A 15,272-nucleotide genomic window follows, 5' to 3' on the forward strand; every position below is an offset into this window, starting at 1 on the left:
GTCTTTTCTCCAGTGAGGACTGGAGCTTCCACCCTTTTGCTTGTTCAGATATGAACACAGTAGACTGAGCAGACAAGGGAGTCTTCTGTTAAGTAATAATTTTAGAGAAGTGTGTAAAATTACCTGGGAGAATACAGGACAGTGGGGGGAGGGGAGAAAGAGAAGGCAGAGAGAAAGCTACCCATCTAGAGAGAAAAAAATCTTTCAGGGATACTGCTATGTGTAGTTTCTAAAATCTACCCTTTAGCTGAGGAAGAACTGGTTTGGAGGCTTCCACCTTCCCTCAGGGCAGATTTTTAAAGTGAGATTCCAATATGATTTCCCATATCTTGCCAGTCAAGACATTCATTTTGACTTTCAGAGAAAAAATATCAATCTCAACCTCCACTTTCTAGATATTAAGAAGAAATCTGTATTAAAATATCTCCTGAGTTAAAGTAATAGATTTGGGGAAGATTTCAGTGTTGAGTGGTTAAAAAGGAGGGGGGGGAGTTCTTCCAGATGGTATTTGAATTAAGGCCGCTGAGGCAAGCAGAAAGCTCTCACCCACGCAGCCCCTGACAAAGCCTCAGCGATATGGGGGCAGCGTTGTTTCCTCTCCGCACTCCCCCTCCCCTTAACCCCTCAATATTTTCTGGTAAAAGCAAATGCCAAAAGCCACCATCCCAGAGTCCGCAAAGCACCTTTCCTAAAAGCAGCCCTCTAACTCTGCTGCCAAAAGTATCTTTAAAAAGACTAGTTTTCCTTGTTTACTTGCGTTTCCTGCTCTCCTCTTTGCTCGGCCACATTTGATCTTGGAAAGAGCTCGAAGCTGAAATGTGTTCTTAAGGGCCAGAAGCTGTCAAGGCTTTTGGTGAGCAAGATTGATCGCACCCAGACTTCCTTCAGAGCTTTGTTTGGAATAAAAGCAAGAAAACTGAAAAAACTTCACATTTTCGAAAATAGCATCTCTATCTGTAAGACATTGCTCCGGGCTAGTCAATGAGAGAGGCTACTTTCTATCTAATTTCCAACCCAAGCCCTCTTTGATGCCAGCCTCAAGAGATGGAGTCCTGTCCTTGTGGCTTGGTCAGCCTTTCTTGTTTTCTAGGTAGATTTTTCTCCCCCAACAATCTCTCTCTCCCTGGCCATCAGAATGATTTATTTTCCTGCCACCGATGCCTGCCGGCCAGGGGGAGTCTGATCACTTGGTCCATTTCAAAGGAAGCAAAAGCGAATCATCATCCTCGGTGTGGGGGAAAAGAGATACCTTCAGATTGCTCTCTCAGCCTCCTTCCCTTTTTCTGGCTTGGTGGATTTTTGCAGAGTTATTGTTTGGTATCTAAAGGTGTTATCTTTTGAACTCTCCAGCACAGTCCAAGATGCGCTCAGTCTCAAGTCTCCGAGTTGGATAAAAAGACAGTGAACAGAGAAACAGAACCTTTACAATTCCTCCTTGGGTCGCCCTCTCTCACCCGCGGTGCTGTTTCCCACAACAGACCCCGAGTGCAAACATCCCTGGTGGCCAAGAAGCGAGACAGTTCAGGAGACGATTCTGGCTGCCAAGGAGCACTCACTGCATCTGAATCAACAAGCCCCATCAGAGCGACAAGGATGAGGAGAAGGGAAGGAGAAGAAAAAGAAAAAAAGAGAGAACAAGCAAGCGCCTTCTCCCTCCGTGCTGCTCACTTCCAACAGACTTCCTGGAAATCAGAAATACTTACCGCACCCGAGCCCTACGGGTATGAAACCCAGAATGCCAGGAGCCGCACGCGCCTGCTCGGGGCGGCATTTCTTTGGCTGGCCGCCGCCCTGGCTACAGGGATTTGGGCACATGGATCTGGGGTTGTTGTCTCGCTTGGCACATGCCTCTATCTTTCTCGAGCCACTCCTGAAAAGTTGATGGCGCAGGAGGGTCGGGAAGCCTGGAGAGCTGCCTCCCGTTTTCCGCTTCCCGCTGGAGCCAGATGCGAAGCTGTCGTGGAAAAGCCGGCTAATAATGGGCCGGGGTCCGGGGTCCGGGGAACGCGGACTCCGAGCCGGGCTTTGGGAGGAGGGGTGAGGGCCTGAGGGAAGTGGGGGGAGGAGAGGTGGAAAGAGGGGAGAGGGAGGAGGAAGACGGAAGAAAAAGGAAAAAAGAGGAAAAGAGGGAACGACGGGAAGGAAAACAGAGGCAGATCAGTTCTGAGATCTAGGAACTGGTTTTAGAAAAAGCGGAGGAGGAAAAGGGAAATAAAAGGGGGGAGTCCCCTAAATAATCCTCTCTTTTTCTGTCCCCGACCCCCCCTTACTCTGTCTCATCTCCCCTCTCCCTCTGCTTCTTCCTTCTGCCTTAGCAGAACTTATGTGGCTGGGATGCGTGGCCCTCGGGTGTCAAAACTTTGAAGATTAATGGATTACTTTGTTAATGACTGCAGGCGTCAAACTGAGGTGCTTAAATGATTTGTGAGGTGCGAGGCGTCTTCCCGACAGTCCCAAACAATGCGCGGAGTGTGCGGGGGAGGCAGAGGGCGGCCGGCGGGACCGGCAGCAGGGATCAGCACTCGCACGCACTCACACACTCACACACACTCCCAGGCGCACACACCACCTCCGTGTGGATCAGGAGGCAAGCAGGCACCCTCGCTCTCACGCACTGCCACGCATCCCCAACCCACACCCACATATATGTATTTTTGCCCTGAAAAAAGTGTAAATAAAGCCTCGCTGGCCCCCAATGAGGCGTTCCTTCCCGACTTTTTTGGATCAATCAAACAGACAGTGGCTTCTTTTGATTAAAGCCCAAATTGTCATTGGGCAGAAGCAATCATGTGACAGCCAATTCGGTCCAATTTCAACCTTGTCTCCATGAATTCAATAGTTTAATAGTAGCGCGGTCCCCATACGGCTGTAATCAGTGAATTAGAAAAAAAACACCCCAGCAGCGATCTTCTATGATAGATTTTTTTTCCCCCTCCGCGCTCGCCTTTTTCCTGGGCCTTGCCCCCCCAAACCCCTCCAGAAGAGGGAACTTTTTCTCCGAGGGGGCTCCAAGGAGAAGGCCATGAATTACGAATTTGAGCGAGAGATTGGTTTTATCAATAGCCAGCCGTCGCTCGCTGAGTGCCTGACATCTTTTCCCCCTGTCGCTGATACATTTCAAAGTTCATCAATCAAGACCTCGACGCTTTCACACTCGACACTGATTCCTCCTCCTTTTGAGCAGACCATTCCCAGCCTGAACCCGGGCAGTCACCCTCGCCACGGCGCTGGCGGCCGCCCCAAGCCGAGCCCCGCGGGCAGCCGCGGCAGCCCAGTGCCCGCCGGCGCCCTGCAGCCGCCCGAGTACCCCTGGATGAAGGAGAAGAAGGCGGCCAAGAAAACCGTGCTGCCGCCCGCCTCGGCCGCCGCCGCCACCGGCCCTGCCTGCCTCAGCCACAAAGGTCAGTCCAAAGACTTGGCCCCAGGTCCTGGGACCCTCTTCCCCTTCTGGGCTGCCCCGAGAGCGGCTATGGGGGAGGGGAGCGTGGGTTGGGAGAGAAGGGGGAGAGGGAGAGATGCTTGGCTGCTTTCCCTTCCCCTGTGGGCTCAGGAGTGGGTTTGATGTGGAGACAAGGGATCCACAATGAGACATATATATATTTTTAAGGAGGGGGTGGGGGAACTTTCCCTAACTTGTGTAATGTGGGATGATTTATTTGAGTTGGAACTGACCTCCTCTTGTCTAGTTGTCCTAGAGTTTGGCTTTTTGACAGTAATGAAGAGTGATAGATCGCTCTTGCTCAGCTAAGCAGCTGATGCATTAATTATAAATTGTGGTGTGGCTAATATAAAGTTTGCTCCCGGATGGAGAGGTTGGGGGGAGCTACAGGCAGGAATCTGATGGAGGTGGAAGAGATGGGGTCTCCCCAGGCTAGGCTCCCAGGAAGGGCAGCACAATAGCTTTACTGCATCCAGGGGCGGCCATTTTGTTGCAGTTGATCTTTTCTGCTATATTTATTCTCCAGTGGAATAACCCCGCTCGGACCCCTCCACCTCCAACTGTGCGTGTGTCTCTTGTTGGTTTCCCTTTCCTCAGAATCCCTGGAAATCGCCGATGGCAGCGGCGGGGGCTCTCGGCGCCTGAGAACTGCTTACACCAACACGCAGCTTTTAGAGCTGGAAAAAGAATTTCATTTCAACAAGTACCTTTGCAGACCCCGAAGGGTGGAAATTGCAGCGCTGCTGGACTTGACTGAGAGACAAGTGAAAGTGTGGTTTCAGAACCGGAGGATGAAGCACAAGAGGCAGACCCAGTGCAAGGAGAACCAAAACAGCGAAGGAAAATTTAAAAGTCTCGAGGACTCTGAGAAAGTGGACGAGGACGAGGAAGAGAAGTCGCTCTTTGAGCAAGCCCTCAGCGTCTCCGGGGCCCTTCTGGAGAGGGAAGGTTACACTTTTCAGCAAAATGCCCTCTCTCAGCAGCAGGCTTCCAATGGACACAATGGCGACTCCCAAAGTTTCCCAGTTTCGCCTTTAACCAGCAATGAGAAAAATCTGAAACATTTTCAGCACCAGTCACCCACTGTTCCTAACTGCTTGTCAACAATGGGCCAGAACTGTGGCTCTGGCCTAAACAATGACAGTCCCGAGGCCCTCGAGGTCCCCTCTTTGCAGGACTTTAACGTTTTTTCCACAGATTCCTGCCTGCAGCTTTCAGATGCAGTCTCGCCCAGTTTGCCGGGTTCCCTCGACAGTCCAGTAGATATTTCAGCTGACAGCTTTGACTTTTTTACAGACACACTCACCACAATCGACTTGCAGCATCTGAATTACTAAAAACATTAAAGCAAAACAAAGCATCACAAAAAAAAAAAAACCCTTTGACCAGGTGGTTTTGCCTTCCTTTATTCTAATTTTTATTTTTTTCTTGACTTACCCTCTCCCTCTTTTAAATGTTGGAAGATTTTTCTGTTTAGTGATTCCCTTGACCCAGTTTCAGAGTCATCTTTTCTCCAGACTATTTTGGAGTTTTAGTTGTTTTAAATCTAATCCAACAACCCTCTATGTGATTTCCTGAAAGCAATATATGAGGCCTGCAAGAAAGTGATCATATAACTGTATCTTCACTTTCTTTTTATTTTTGTATTACATTAGGGTGCATTGTCATGCGTATTTTTGGTAGAATAAATTCTCCTTTGCTATAAGTAACTTTCTTATTTTTTCCTCCCCCTCTTTCTCAAGGCTCATAACAGTTTCTTTTTCCTCTTTTAGTCTAACTTGGTAAATAAAATTCTGGTCACAATCCATTTTCTTTTCCAATTTTAATATATTTATTGAATGGGCATGTTCAAAGTCTTCAATAGACAGAAACAGCAACAAAAAGGAAAGCCAGAAAAGGGTTAGGGCTTCTGAGAAGTGTGTTTTGTTTTGTTTTTTTAAGGGAATGGATTAGGTTTTCAACGTAGAGGTTCAAGCCATAGATTTAAATTGGTAACAGAAACAGGATTGGGCAGCCTCAGAGTTGGGCCAAGCCCAAGCTTTTGAAAGTGGAGAAATAAAGTGCCTACAGAAACCTCCAACTCCAGGAAGGAGGAACATGGAGTTTCTTTAACAAGCTACCAGTCTCCAGGTCAATAACTAAGTTATCAACAATTCATTTATTTATACATGTTTGTTTCAAATATCTACATTCCAACCCCCTCCCCCACAAATCTCCAAACATTTTCAGTGTGGTTGATTAGTCTCCCAGCTGTTGACGGGTCCAGGCAAACAGGTCTAAAACAGAAAAACAAAAATAAAACAAAACAATGGTTACTAGCTGGAAAATGCACTTCAGAAAGGGTTCTCTCCAATCCTCTGGTTCAGTCATTCTAGGAGTCTTTTTTTTTTCCCCCCAGGGTCAGAAAAATCAATATTTCATTCTTAAATCTGTTTACATGGCAAATAATGGATCATTAAAGCTTTGAAGTCAGGTTAGCAAGATGAGATTTAAAGTGGAGTGTTTCTACACCCCAGTTTATAGATTAACCCAGTTTCTAGAGAAAGAGAAAAAGCACTTTAAATGAAATATCAATAAAATATGATCTAGGGATGTTGCTGGATTGTTCTGTTTTTTTTTTTTCCTCCCTTCTTATGTCTCCCCATGTTTATTTTTCCCTTACTGAGCTCTGTTCTGATGGCTACTTACCGTGAGAAAACGCAGAGTGTAAGCAACATGTGTGGGGGGTGGGTTGATTTAAGAACCCGGCTCTTAATAGCAAAGGATTGGAAGTTATGAGGAAATCGCGATCTTTCTCCACGGGTTTACTGCCTACCTCCCCCACCCTTTTGCCCCCTAAATCCTGGCAGCGGCGGAGGCGAGTGAGGACCCGGGCAGGTCTCCTGCCCTCGGCGCGGAGCGGAGCGGAGCAGGCGGCCGGGCCGCGGCCAGGGCTAAGCCGCTGCTGTTTGCGATTCAACCTCCACTCATAAATCAAACGCTTTCTATGAATGAGAATGTCATCAAAGAGATCAATTGCAGGAACACATGCACAAATAAAAATCCTCTTACGTATTTGCCAGGGATCCCCGTCCGAAAGCATTAAGTTAGAAGGCGTTTAGTCATAATTCATTTTTATTGCTCTTTTAAAACAACAGCAGCTTGGCTGAGCTGCGGATGCCATGAACAGATCCGGGCCTCGGCGGCGTTTTGTCTCTTCCTCGCTCCTTCCCTTTCTAGCAGAACGCGCTTTGAGCCCAACAAGCGGCTTGCAAGTGACCGGGCTCGCCTTTCACCCAGTCTTCACGGGCGGTTTAAGAGATTTTGGCTCGAGTCGTGGGGCGCTGGCCTACTTGCCCCACGGACCTCGGGTCTCTTACCCGGCGGAATGAGCCCTGGGATTTCTTGGGGGTGGGGAAGGAACCGCGCTACGGAAGCCCCCGGGCTCCAGGCCAGAGGAGGCTGCCTTTGTGAGCCGCACGGGGAGAGCGGCGCTCTGGGCGACCAGCCTGGGCGGAGTCGGCTCGGCCGCTGGAGCCTGCCTGCTGGTAGCGGTGCGCGGAGGCGGGTCGGTCGCTCGCCGTTGTGCAGCAGACTTATGTGCGAGCGCAAGCTTATGTGTGATCCCAAGAAAAACATTCCACCCACGAAGGCCAGGAAAAGAAGCCCGGAGGGAGGAAGAGAGGTGGAGGGAGAGGAGCTCAGAGGCCCAGAACTAGCAGAGGAAGGAGAGAGGTTGCAGACTGGGGTGATTTTGTGGTGCGAGCCCTACGGCGGAGGGGGTCGTGCAGACCCGGGCCGAGGAAGCCAACAAAGGGACAGGAGTGAGGCAAGGGCCAGAACCTACCGACGAGCTTCGGCTGGAAGAGCAGGTCGTCCGCAAAGCCAGCCTGGACCCCCTAATGTCCTGTCTCCAACCCCCGCAAGAGCCCCTTCTCTCCCCGCTGGCTGGATGCCTGGCACTCCCAAGGAAGCCACCTCCAGGAGGGCCTCCTTGCCTTTTCCCTTCTCCAGGATAAAGGTCTCCAGGTGCTGAAATTGGGGGGCAGGAGTGACCTTTCCCGGCCTCCCTCTTAACTGTGATTGGGGATAGGTCACAGGTCACAGGAAAATACCTTTCAAAAGGAAATGTTTAGGAAAAAATGCGCCTTTGCTTCTTAGGGAATCCACGGTCAAATGTCTGTCCGTTTTCCCTCTTGGTGAGACAGGTTAGGAGGGAACTTGTATAGGTGGAGAACAGAACACAGAAACCTGAAAGGCTAACACCTCTGAAATGTGCCTGCCTCAAGCAACACTTCCTTCTTTTAACTGGGGAGGGAAAGCTGGAGGGGAGTGGGAACCCCAAAGCCACACACAATCATCAGATAAATTTGATCCGTTGGATCCCCATGTGGTGAACATGGTCAGAGAAAAATCTGTTCACCATTGGCTGCGAAATTCTTGTATGATGTCTGGACTTCTTTTACCTAAGAATGCATCAGTTCTTGGCCTCTGTTTGGCCTTTTCTCTCTACAAGCCAAAGGCTGACACGAGGCCTAATAGTAAAGAGCATTTAACGACCCCGTGGGCATCGGGCTAAGAGGAAGGTGATGGAGAACAGGAACGCTGTCCTGGGATGACGCTCAGATTTGCAAGCGTCTCTCTAGGGGTAGACTTGCAGGTTTACACAAGGAACTACACAGTTACAAAAGGGAGGAGGTGTTGCTGGGGAAGAAGAGAATGTCCCGTCCACCATCAGCCATCTGTCCCCCGCCCCTCCCACATGCCAGCTCCCACCCCCACTTAAGCTGTGCAGTAGAATGGGGGTGGTGTAGATAAAAGAGGCTCTACCACTTCTAACGTCCCCCTCCAGAAAACAAGCAACCTTGCGGGGGTGGGGGTGGGGAGGAGGAGTTCATCGTACTTCGCCGTAGCTGTTGTCTCACCCTTTGAGGCCCTGGTGGGAGCCTGCAGGCTCCTGGTTCCTAGGGAGCCGGCAGATGGCCTGCAGCGCAGGGCCCGGCCCCCACGCTGGCCACGTCCGCTATCGTCATCTCTCTCCCCCCTCCTCCTACCCCTCAAAATCCAGCAGCGGAGTTGCTCCGGATCCCGTAGGGCTCCCGCAGCAAAACTGAGTGGGGAGGAGAAAGGGGCGGAGAGCGAGGAGAGAGGGAGGGCGAAGAGCCGGGCCACCCCCAGCCTTGGCCAGCAAGCCTAGCTCCCAAGGCTCACCCCCTCTCCCGGGCGTCGAATTACAGAAGCTCCGGGTTGCCACAGTAATAGCCAGAGGGTAGGGAGGATGGGGAGGTGTGGGGGTGGGGAGGAAAGGAGGCTTCAAGACCCTTCTTGAGGAAGGGAAGTTTCCTTTCTTGCCCTCGTTCCCTCCACGCCCACTCGGGTTCCTCCCAGCCAGCCCTCTGCGTACTTCCCTCTCCATCCCGACTTTAGAGACCTGGTGGCCTAACCACGTCCTACGCCACCGTTCTCGGCCCTCCTCAAGGCACCATAGAAGGGACGAAGGGAAAGAGCCTGGAGAGCGACCCTTTCAGTTCCTGGCTTTCCGGGCTCGGCCAGTGTGCTAGTGGCGGCCCAGCGAGCTCCTCCTCCCCACTGATTCCCAGCCCGAGAGATCGCGGAGCCCTTCGTGCTTCTCACCTTTTGCCAATTCATCTTTCCGTGCGCGGTAGGGAGGGGGGCGGTGACGGGGGATGCCTTCCAGCCCCCACCTCCCGGAGGGGGGAGGGCGATCGGAGTCGGCGCGCGCAGAAAGCAGCCTCTGCTCCCCTTCGCCTTAGCGCTCCGATTCTGCCCCTGCGGCCGCCGCAGCTGCTGCCGCTGCCGCCCAGGCTGCCTGGGGGGGCGACTGCGCGTCACCTAGACTGAGGAGCGCCGGGGATTTAAATGCCACTGAAACGGTGATCCATCACCGCAGGAGCCAACAAACTTTCTCAGGAGGCTCCGCCATTGGCTGATAGAATCACGTGCCCCTCCCGTAGCGCCCTCGGCCCTACCGCCCCCCCTCTTGCGCACTGTACATTCATATCATTTTTCTTCTCGGGCCCCATGGAGGAAGTGAGAAAGTTGGCACGGTCACCCAGGACTTCGCAGGACCCGGTCACTCAGTGACAGATGGACAATGCAAGAATGAGCTCCTTTCTGGAATACCCCATCCTCAGCGGTGGCGACTCGGGGACCTGCTCAGCGCGAGCCTACCCCTCCGACCACGGAATTACAACTTTCCAGTCGTGCGCGGTCAGTGCCAACAGCTGTGGCAGCGACGACCGCTTCCTAATGGGCAGGGGGGTGCAGATCAGCCCGCCCCACCACCACCACCACCACCATCACCACCCCCAGCCGACCACCTATCAGACTTCTGGGAACCTGGGAGTGTCCTACTCCCACTCGAGTTGTGGTCCAAGCTACGCGGGCGCGCAGAATTTCGGCGCGCCTTACAGCCCCTATGCGTTAAATCAGGAAGCAGAAGTAAGTGGTGGGTACCCCTCGTGCGCTCCCGCTGTTTACTCTGGAAACCTCTCATCTCCCATGGTCCAGCATCACCACCACCACCAGGGTTATGCCGGGGGCGCGGTGGGCTCGCCTCAGTACATTCACCACTCTTATGGACAAGAGCACCAGAGCCTGGCCCTGGCCACGTATAATAACTCCTTGTCCCCTCTCCACGCCAGCCACCAGGAAGCCTGTCGCTCCCCTGCATCAGAGGCGTCTTCTCCAGCACAGACCTTTGACTGGATGAAAGTTAAAAGAAACCCTCCCAAAACAGGTCAGTCTTACCATAAATGCTCCTTTATGATTCTGGAAGGAGCTGGTGTACTTAGTTTCCAAGGAAAATTAATCATGTTTTTTTTTTTTTTTCCTCTTAAGAAAAGTTCTTGCTTCCCACTTCTGTTACAGGGTGTGGAGAGATTGCCCAGGTGCTTTGGAGGCAAAGGAGCGTCTGGGACTTCTGTGTTTCCAAAGGGGCTTAATTTTAGAGGTTTAGGAAGTAGGAAGTGGGTAGGTGTGTGTGTGTGTGTAGGGGTGTGTGTGTGTGTGTGTTTATGTGTGTGTGTGTGTGGAGGGCATTCTGTTAATATCTCCAGGCTCCATTAATCATGGTCTGACCATGCTAATGGTTGACTTCAGATCAACACTTTACACCTCATCATTCACCCTCCTAAGACCGGATTAGGTTGAGAAAGTCTTGATTCCCTCCTTTACCTGAAGGTTGCTCTGAAGCGTGTAGGGAATCTGATATGATTATAAACATTTTTACCTTTTCCTCTCATTGCCCCCAGGGAAAATTGGAGAGTATGGCTACGTGGGTCAGCCCAATGCGGTGCGCACCAACTTCACCACCAAGCAGCTCACGGAGCTGGAGAAGGAGTTTCACTTTAACAAGTACCTGACACGCGCCCGCAGGGTGGAAATTGCCGCATCCCTGCAGCTCAATGAGACCCAGGTGAAGATCTGGTTCCAGAACCGCCGAATGAAGCAGAAGAAACGAGAGAAGGAGGGTCTCTTGCCCATCTCTCCAGCCACTCCGACGGGAAGTGAGGAGAAGGCTGAGGAATCCTCAGAGAAGTCCAGCTCCTCGCCCTGCATTCCTTCCCCGGGTTCTTCTACCTCAGACACTCTACCTACCTCCCACTGAGGCTGCCCCAGCCCCACTCAGCAGCCAGGGCTCCTCCTCAGACTGGGACTTCTTACCCAAAGCACATTCTTAGCTTATCTTCCTTTCCATTTACAATCTCTCTCTTCCTTTCTGATCCTATCTGGGGAACTCCTGGCTGGGGATAATGTGTTTCCAGAGAATTCTGGATGAGGGACTTGATTGGGGCGGTGGGGTGGAAAGGGGTGTTAGCTCTCTAATGCAGCTTGAGTGCCAGCATCAATTTTCTGATGGTCCCTAACACCCCTACTTTTAGGAAATTTTGACTGAACCTATTGCTCCTTTCAAATGCCCTTTGGAAAACAGTCTCCTTTGCCAGCAGAAATATATCAGAGGGAGGCCTCTCATCTTTTATCTATCTGTATATTTACAGTTCTCTCCTATTTTGCCCTGAAAGTATGCTGGAGAGAGAGAAAAGAGTCCAAGAGCTCATGAAGAAGAGATTCTCTATGAGCATGTTTACACAGTTAATTCATCCCTTAATTTAATTTAATTCCATGTGCGTGAGTTTGCTGGTTGTAAATACTTTGTCCTGAAAGATTTATCTTTATACAGATTTTCTAGAAATGTTTAGATTAATGTTTAGATTAAAACAGGGTGGGCAAACTCTCAAAGCTGGTACAACTTTGTATGTGATTATAGGTTAAAGAATAAAAGTTCTCACTTAAAATCAATCAGATGCCTCAGAGAGTAGCCTCAGTTTGTTCTTTCAGTGAGTTAAGAAGGCCTGTAGAATACAAGGGTCAGAAACCTTGCTTCCTGGGCTAAATCTCTCCCCATTCCCACCCCTTTCTTGTTTCTCTGGCCACACTCTATTTAAAATTTGTATTGGATTATCTGGGACCTAAAAGTATTATTCAAACCAGCTTCTTCCTTCCACAGTTATCTTAGCTGGATATGTATTTTCAGCTCAATTGTTAATGTGATGGATGGCACAATGAATGTATATTTTGTGTGATTCGTGAATAGTCTTTTGCATGTCCCACAACGTTTTAGTGTCCCTGAAGTACCACACTGAGTTCTATCAGTTATCCTTTTGTGATATTTCCCATTTCCTGTACAATCATGAACAGCTCTGGGATCCCGGGGTGGTGTGATCCAGAGCAGAGTTTACGGGTCTTAAGATGTCTGTAATAAATATATTCAAGTTTCAGATATGCTTTAGCATGGCTACAATTTGCTGGTTTCTCCAAAGTTGGCTCATTTCATGTGGGGAAGGGGAGAAGCATGGCGTGTATTTTCAAAGAGGTGGGCCTTTTCTTGAGGAAAAAAAAGTAAAAGCTTTTCATCATGTAGCTAAAGCTTCCCCTATGAGCGTAATTGCACCTAACATTGTCTATGGAATAGGTTGGTTTTCTCTAAAAGAGCAGCAGTTGCTATATTATAATCAAAGTTCATCATGGAAAAAAAAATGAATGGTGAAGAAATTTATGAAGCAGATCTATTTTTGAAACAAACATGGATACTTCCTGGGTCAAGTGCTAACCTTTTCACCTCCAACTCAATGTTGACATATGTATAAACAGAATCTCCTTCAAAAGCTGAAACTCTTCAGTCAGTCTTTCCTCACATCAGTGAACCAAGAGATTCACATTTAATTAGCTCCAGTATAAAGCTGTTTGAGGATGAGGTCCCCACCCCACCCCTCTTCCTTCTTTTTGGGTTGTCAGTGTGCCAAAATATTCCACTATTTAAACTCAGTGTGGTCTGTACTGAGTAAACCCCGCATCCCTCCTCCAGTTCCTCCTGTCAATACCCACTCCTTCCTGCCACTTTTTAAACCCCTGCTCCCAATTCCTTCTGGGTTACACATCTCATTCCCATCAGATTCAGCTTTGATTTCACAGCTCTCATGGCTTTAAAGGGTCTACCGCTCTAATTCCATGCCATATATCCCAGGAAAAAAAATTAATTTTCTCTAGGTTCAACAGGTTCTTCCAGGTGAACTTGTGGAAGCCACCCTGAAGTTGGTCAATATTCAAGTTGCTTCTGACCAACCTTGTATCTGCTGCTCTCAAATAGAGGAAGCCAGCAAAGCAAAGAGTTCTAAGTGACCCTTCTCCCAGACCTGTTACCATGTTCCCTTTACTTTCACACATTTTTGGAGGCTGTAATTTAGCCCCAAGAGCAGAGCAGAAATTTTACAGCATCACAAACAAATACAGACATATGACTTCCTTCCTTTCCAAAGGGTGTTTTACAAAGGATGGGCTGGGGTTCAGGGTGAGAGGGGAGAAATCCTACAAAAGCTTATAATTTGCAGGCCTCCTAGAGCATCCTTGAGATTTCCTGTAGTTCCCTGTCAAAGGGAGCAAGCCTGGACTCTGCAGGCGCAGTTGCCGCGGCCATATCAAGAGCACCCTATACCCAGCGCCCCCTACTCCCGGGCTCCTGGGTTTTGGGGTTATTTCTAAAAGACTCAAGAGGATGCAAGAGAACTTCAAAGTCAGTCAACTCTTTCTTTCATTTCCCGCCTGGCCATATACAGTATCTTTTGTTTATTAGTATAAGACCACACAGCAAAACAGATGGCTGATTTTGAAATACTTTAATGTGTTAAAGTGTCATTTGCATGCCACTGCCGAGATTTCAATATCTAAAAGCAGAGCCGACGCACTGGAATCCCAGAGATTCCAATCTTCAAGGTGCTGGTTTGTTTTAATGTAGCTGAGAGGAGAACAATGAATTATGGCAAAACATCCCAAGCCTTCTCTAGGTCATGGAATAAATCAGTTAACAAGCAATGCATTTAAGAAGCATTAATATACCTTTCAACAAGGAAAACATTTGTATCTTTTTAGTTGTCCCAATGGATTAAATCAAAGGCACTTAACACATCTTATTTCAAGGTCTCTCTTTTTCTGTTTAGGTCTCTGAAGAGCACAGTTAGCTCCTTGAAAAAATGATAGCCATGGTAACTGAAATGACAGAGGATGGAAAATAGAAATTAACATTTTACTGATAAATTTAAAAAGGACAAGAGTCTCAATTAGGGACTTGGGCTAATCGCAGTATAAAATTCCACTTTTCAAATGCTTTTCCTTTCTTCTCTCACCTTCATTCAGAGTACTCCAGAAATTCAGGGTGTCCTCAAATGAGACTGAGTTGAAATTGTGCTGTGACTCTGAAGTCTGTTCTCGGCTTCACCTTTGGAAGTTTACTTTTGGAGGCTATTCAGATGCCCTGGTGTTTTCCTCTGGGGCAATCAGATTCAAACCGATCAATATTTACTCAGTCTGAAAGGGTTGTTGAAAAGGCTGCTAACAACAAACTGCTTAGCTGCTCACCCCTGTTTAATCTCAGGTTCACCGAAAGTTCAAGAAGAGATGAATGCAGTGATGGGTCACTTTAGAATGAGTCCCAGCGGTTTATCTGAGCTCTCCGCTAAAGGCAACAATTATAGTTCCATCCCTCTTTGAGAAAGGGATAACTTTCCTATTATTCTTTTGCTAAACGGTGTTTACTAGAAACTTAAAAACACTTTCTTCTGCCTTCCTGGCTTTTTTTTTGGTGGGGAGGGTGGTTAGCGCATGGAGACGGGCTTTTCAGCGGTCCTCCTGCCATCTCCTCTAGTTTTCTGCCAAGGCACTAGGTTTCATTTGACTTAAAATAAATTACACTGAATATTCAAAAAATGTTAAATTAGCCTGACAGAAGAGATCCGATTTATTTCAGATGCCACGAACTATGAAATGAAACTCTTTGGGCCATTAGAGTTTATCTTCTTTGCGAAAGTACAGGGCAAGATTGAATTGAAATCCATTTGCGTTTGAGTAATATCAACGATCAGAGCCCCAATATCCATCTGAGATGGCTGTTTAGACAGGAGTAGGGGGAGCAGAGGGGGAAGTGACTTGTGCAGAAGCAAATACCTCAGGCGGAAAGTCAACTTTAAAACTGTATGTTTCCTAGCACACAAACTGCTGAGATGAGAAAGGAAGACCCAAGGAAGCCAGTGGGGAATGGTGGGAGAAGATGCTGGACACTGAAGCTAATTGCTACAGCTCTTCAGAGGTCGAAGTTCATGTAATCACTGCATAAATGCATACTAAATAGGGATTTATTAAGCTTTTCTAATGGCCGAGCACGTCTGTGAAGAAAAACGGTCACTGAAGATTGTGTTTCTTCCTGAAGAATAATCATCCTTGCCGTTGAAGTCTGAGTAGGAGTCTGAGTCTTTAATTTACTATTTTGAATGACAGGCAA

At 48.7% G+C, this 15,272-nt stretch overlaps 2 protein-coding genes across 2 annotated transcripts; both read left to right on the top strand.

The window, feature by feature from the left end:
* Positions 1 to 3,022: 3,022 nt before the first annotated feature.
* Positions 3,023 to 9,269, top strand: HOXA2 (homeobox A2). The gene is made up of 2 exons (XM_081536332.1): positions 3,023 to 3,401; positions 4,037 to 9,269. Exons 1-2 carry the CDS (start codon positions 3,023 to 3,025, stop codon positions 4,774 to 4,776), a joined length of 1,119 nt encoding a protein of 372 aa, XP_081392458.1. The 3' UTR covers positions 4,777 to 9,269.
* Positions 9,270 to 9,526: 257 nt separating this feature from the next.
* HOXA1 (homeobox A1) lies at positions 9,527 to 12,223 on the top strand. Its single transcript, XM_081536333.1, has 2 exons — positions 9,527 to 10,178; positions 10,693 to 12,223. The coding sequence occupies exons 1-2, from the start codon at positions 9,527 to 9,529 to the stop codon at positions 11,046 to 11,048; spliced, it is 1,008 nt and encodes a 335-aa protein (XP_081392459.1). The 3' UTR covers positions 11,049 to 12,223.
* The last annotated feature ends 3,049 nt before the right edge of the window (positions 12,224 to 15,272 follow it).

This window comes from Giraffa tippelskirchi, chromosome 10 (assembly GCF_054371585.1).
Source record: "Giraffa tippelskirchi isolate mGirTip1 chromosome 10, T2T-mGirTip1v1.2.pri, whole genome shotgun sequence".
NCBI lineage: Eukaryota > Metazoa > Chordata > Mammalia > Artiodactyla > Giraffidae > Giraffa > Giraffa tippelskirchi.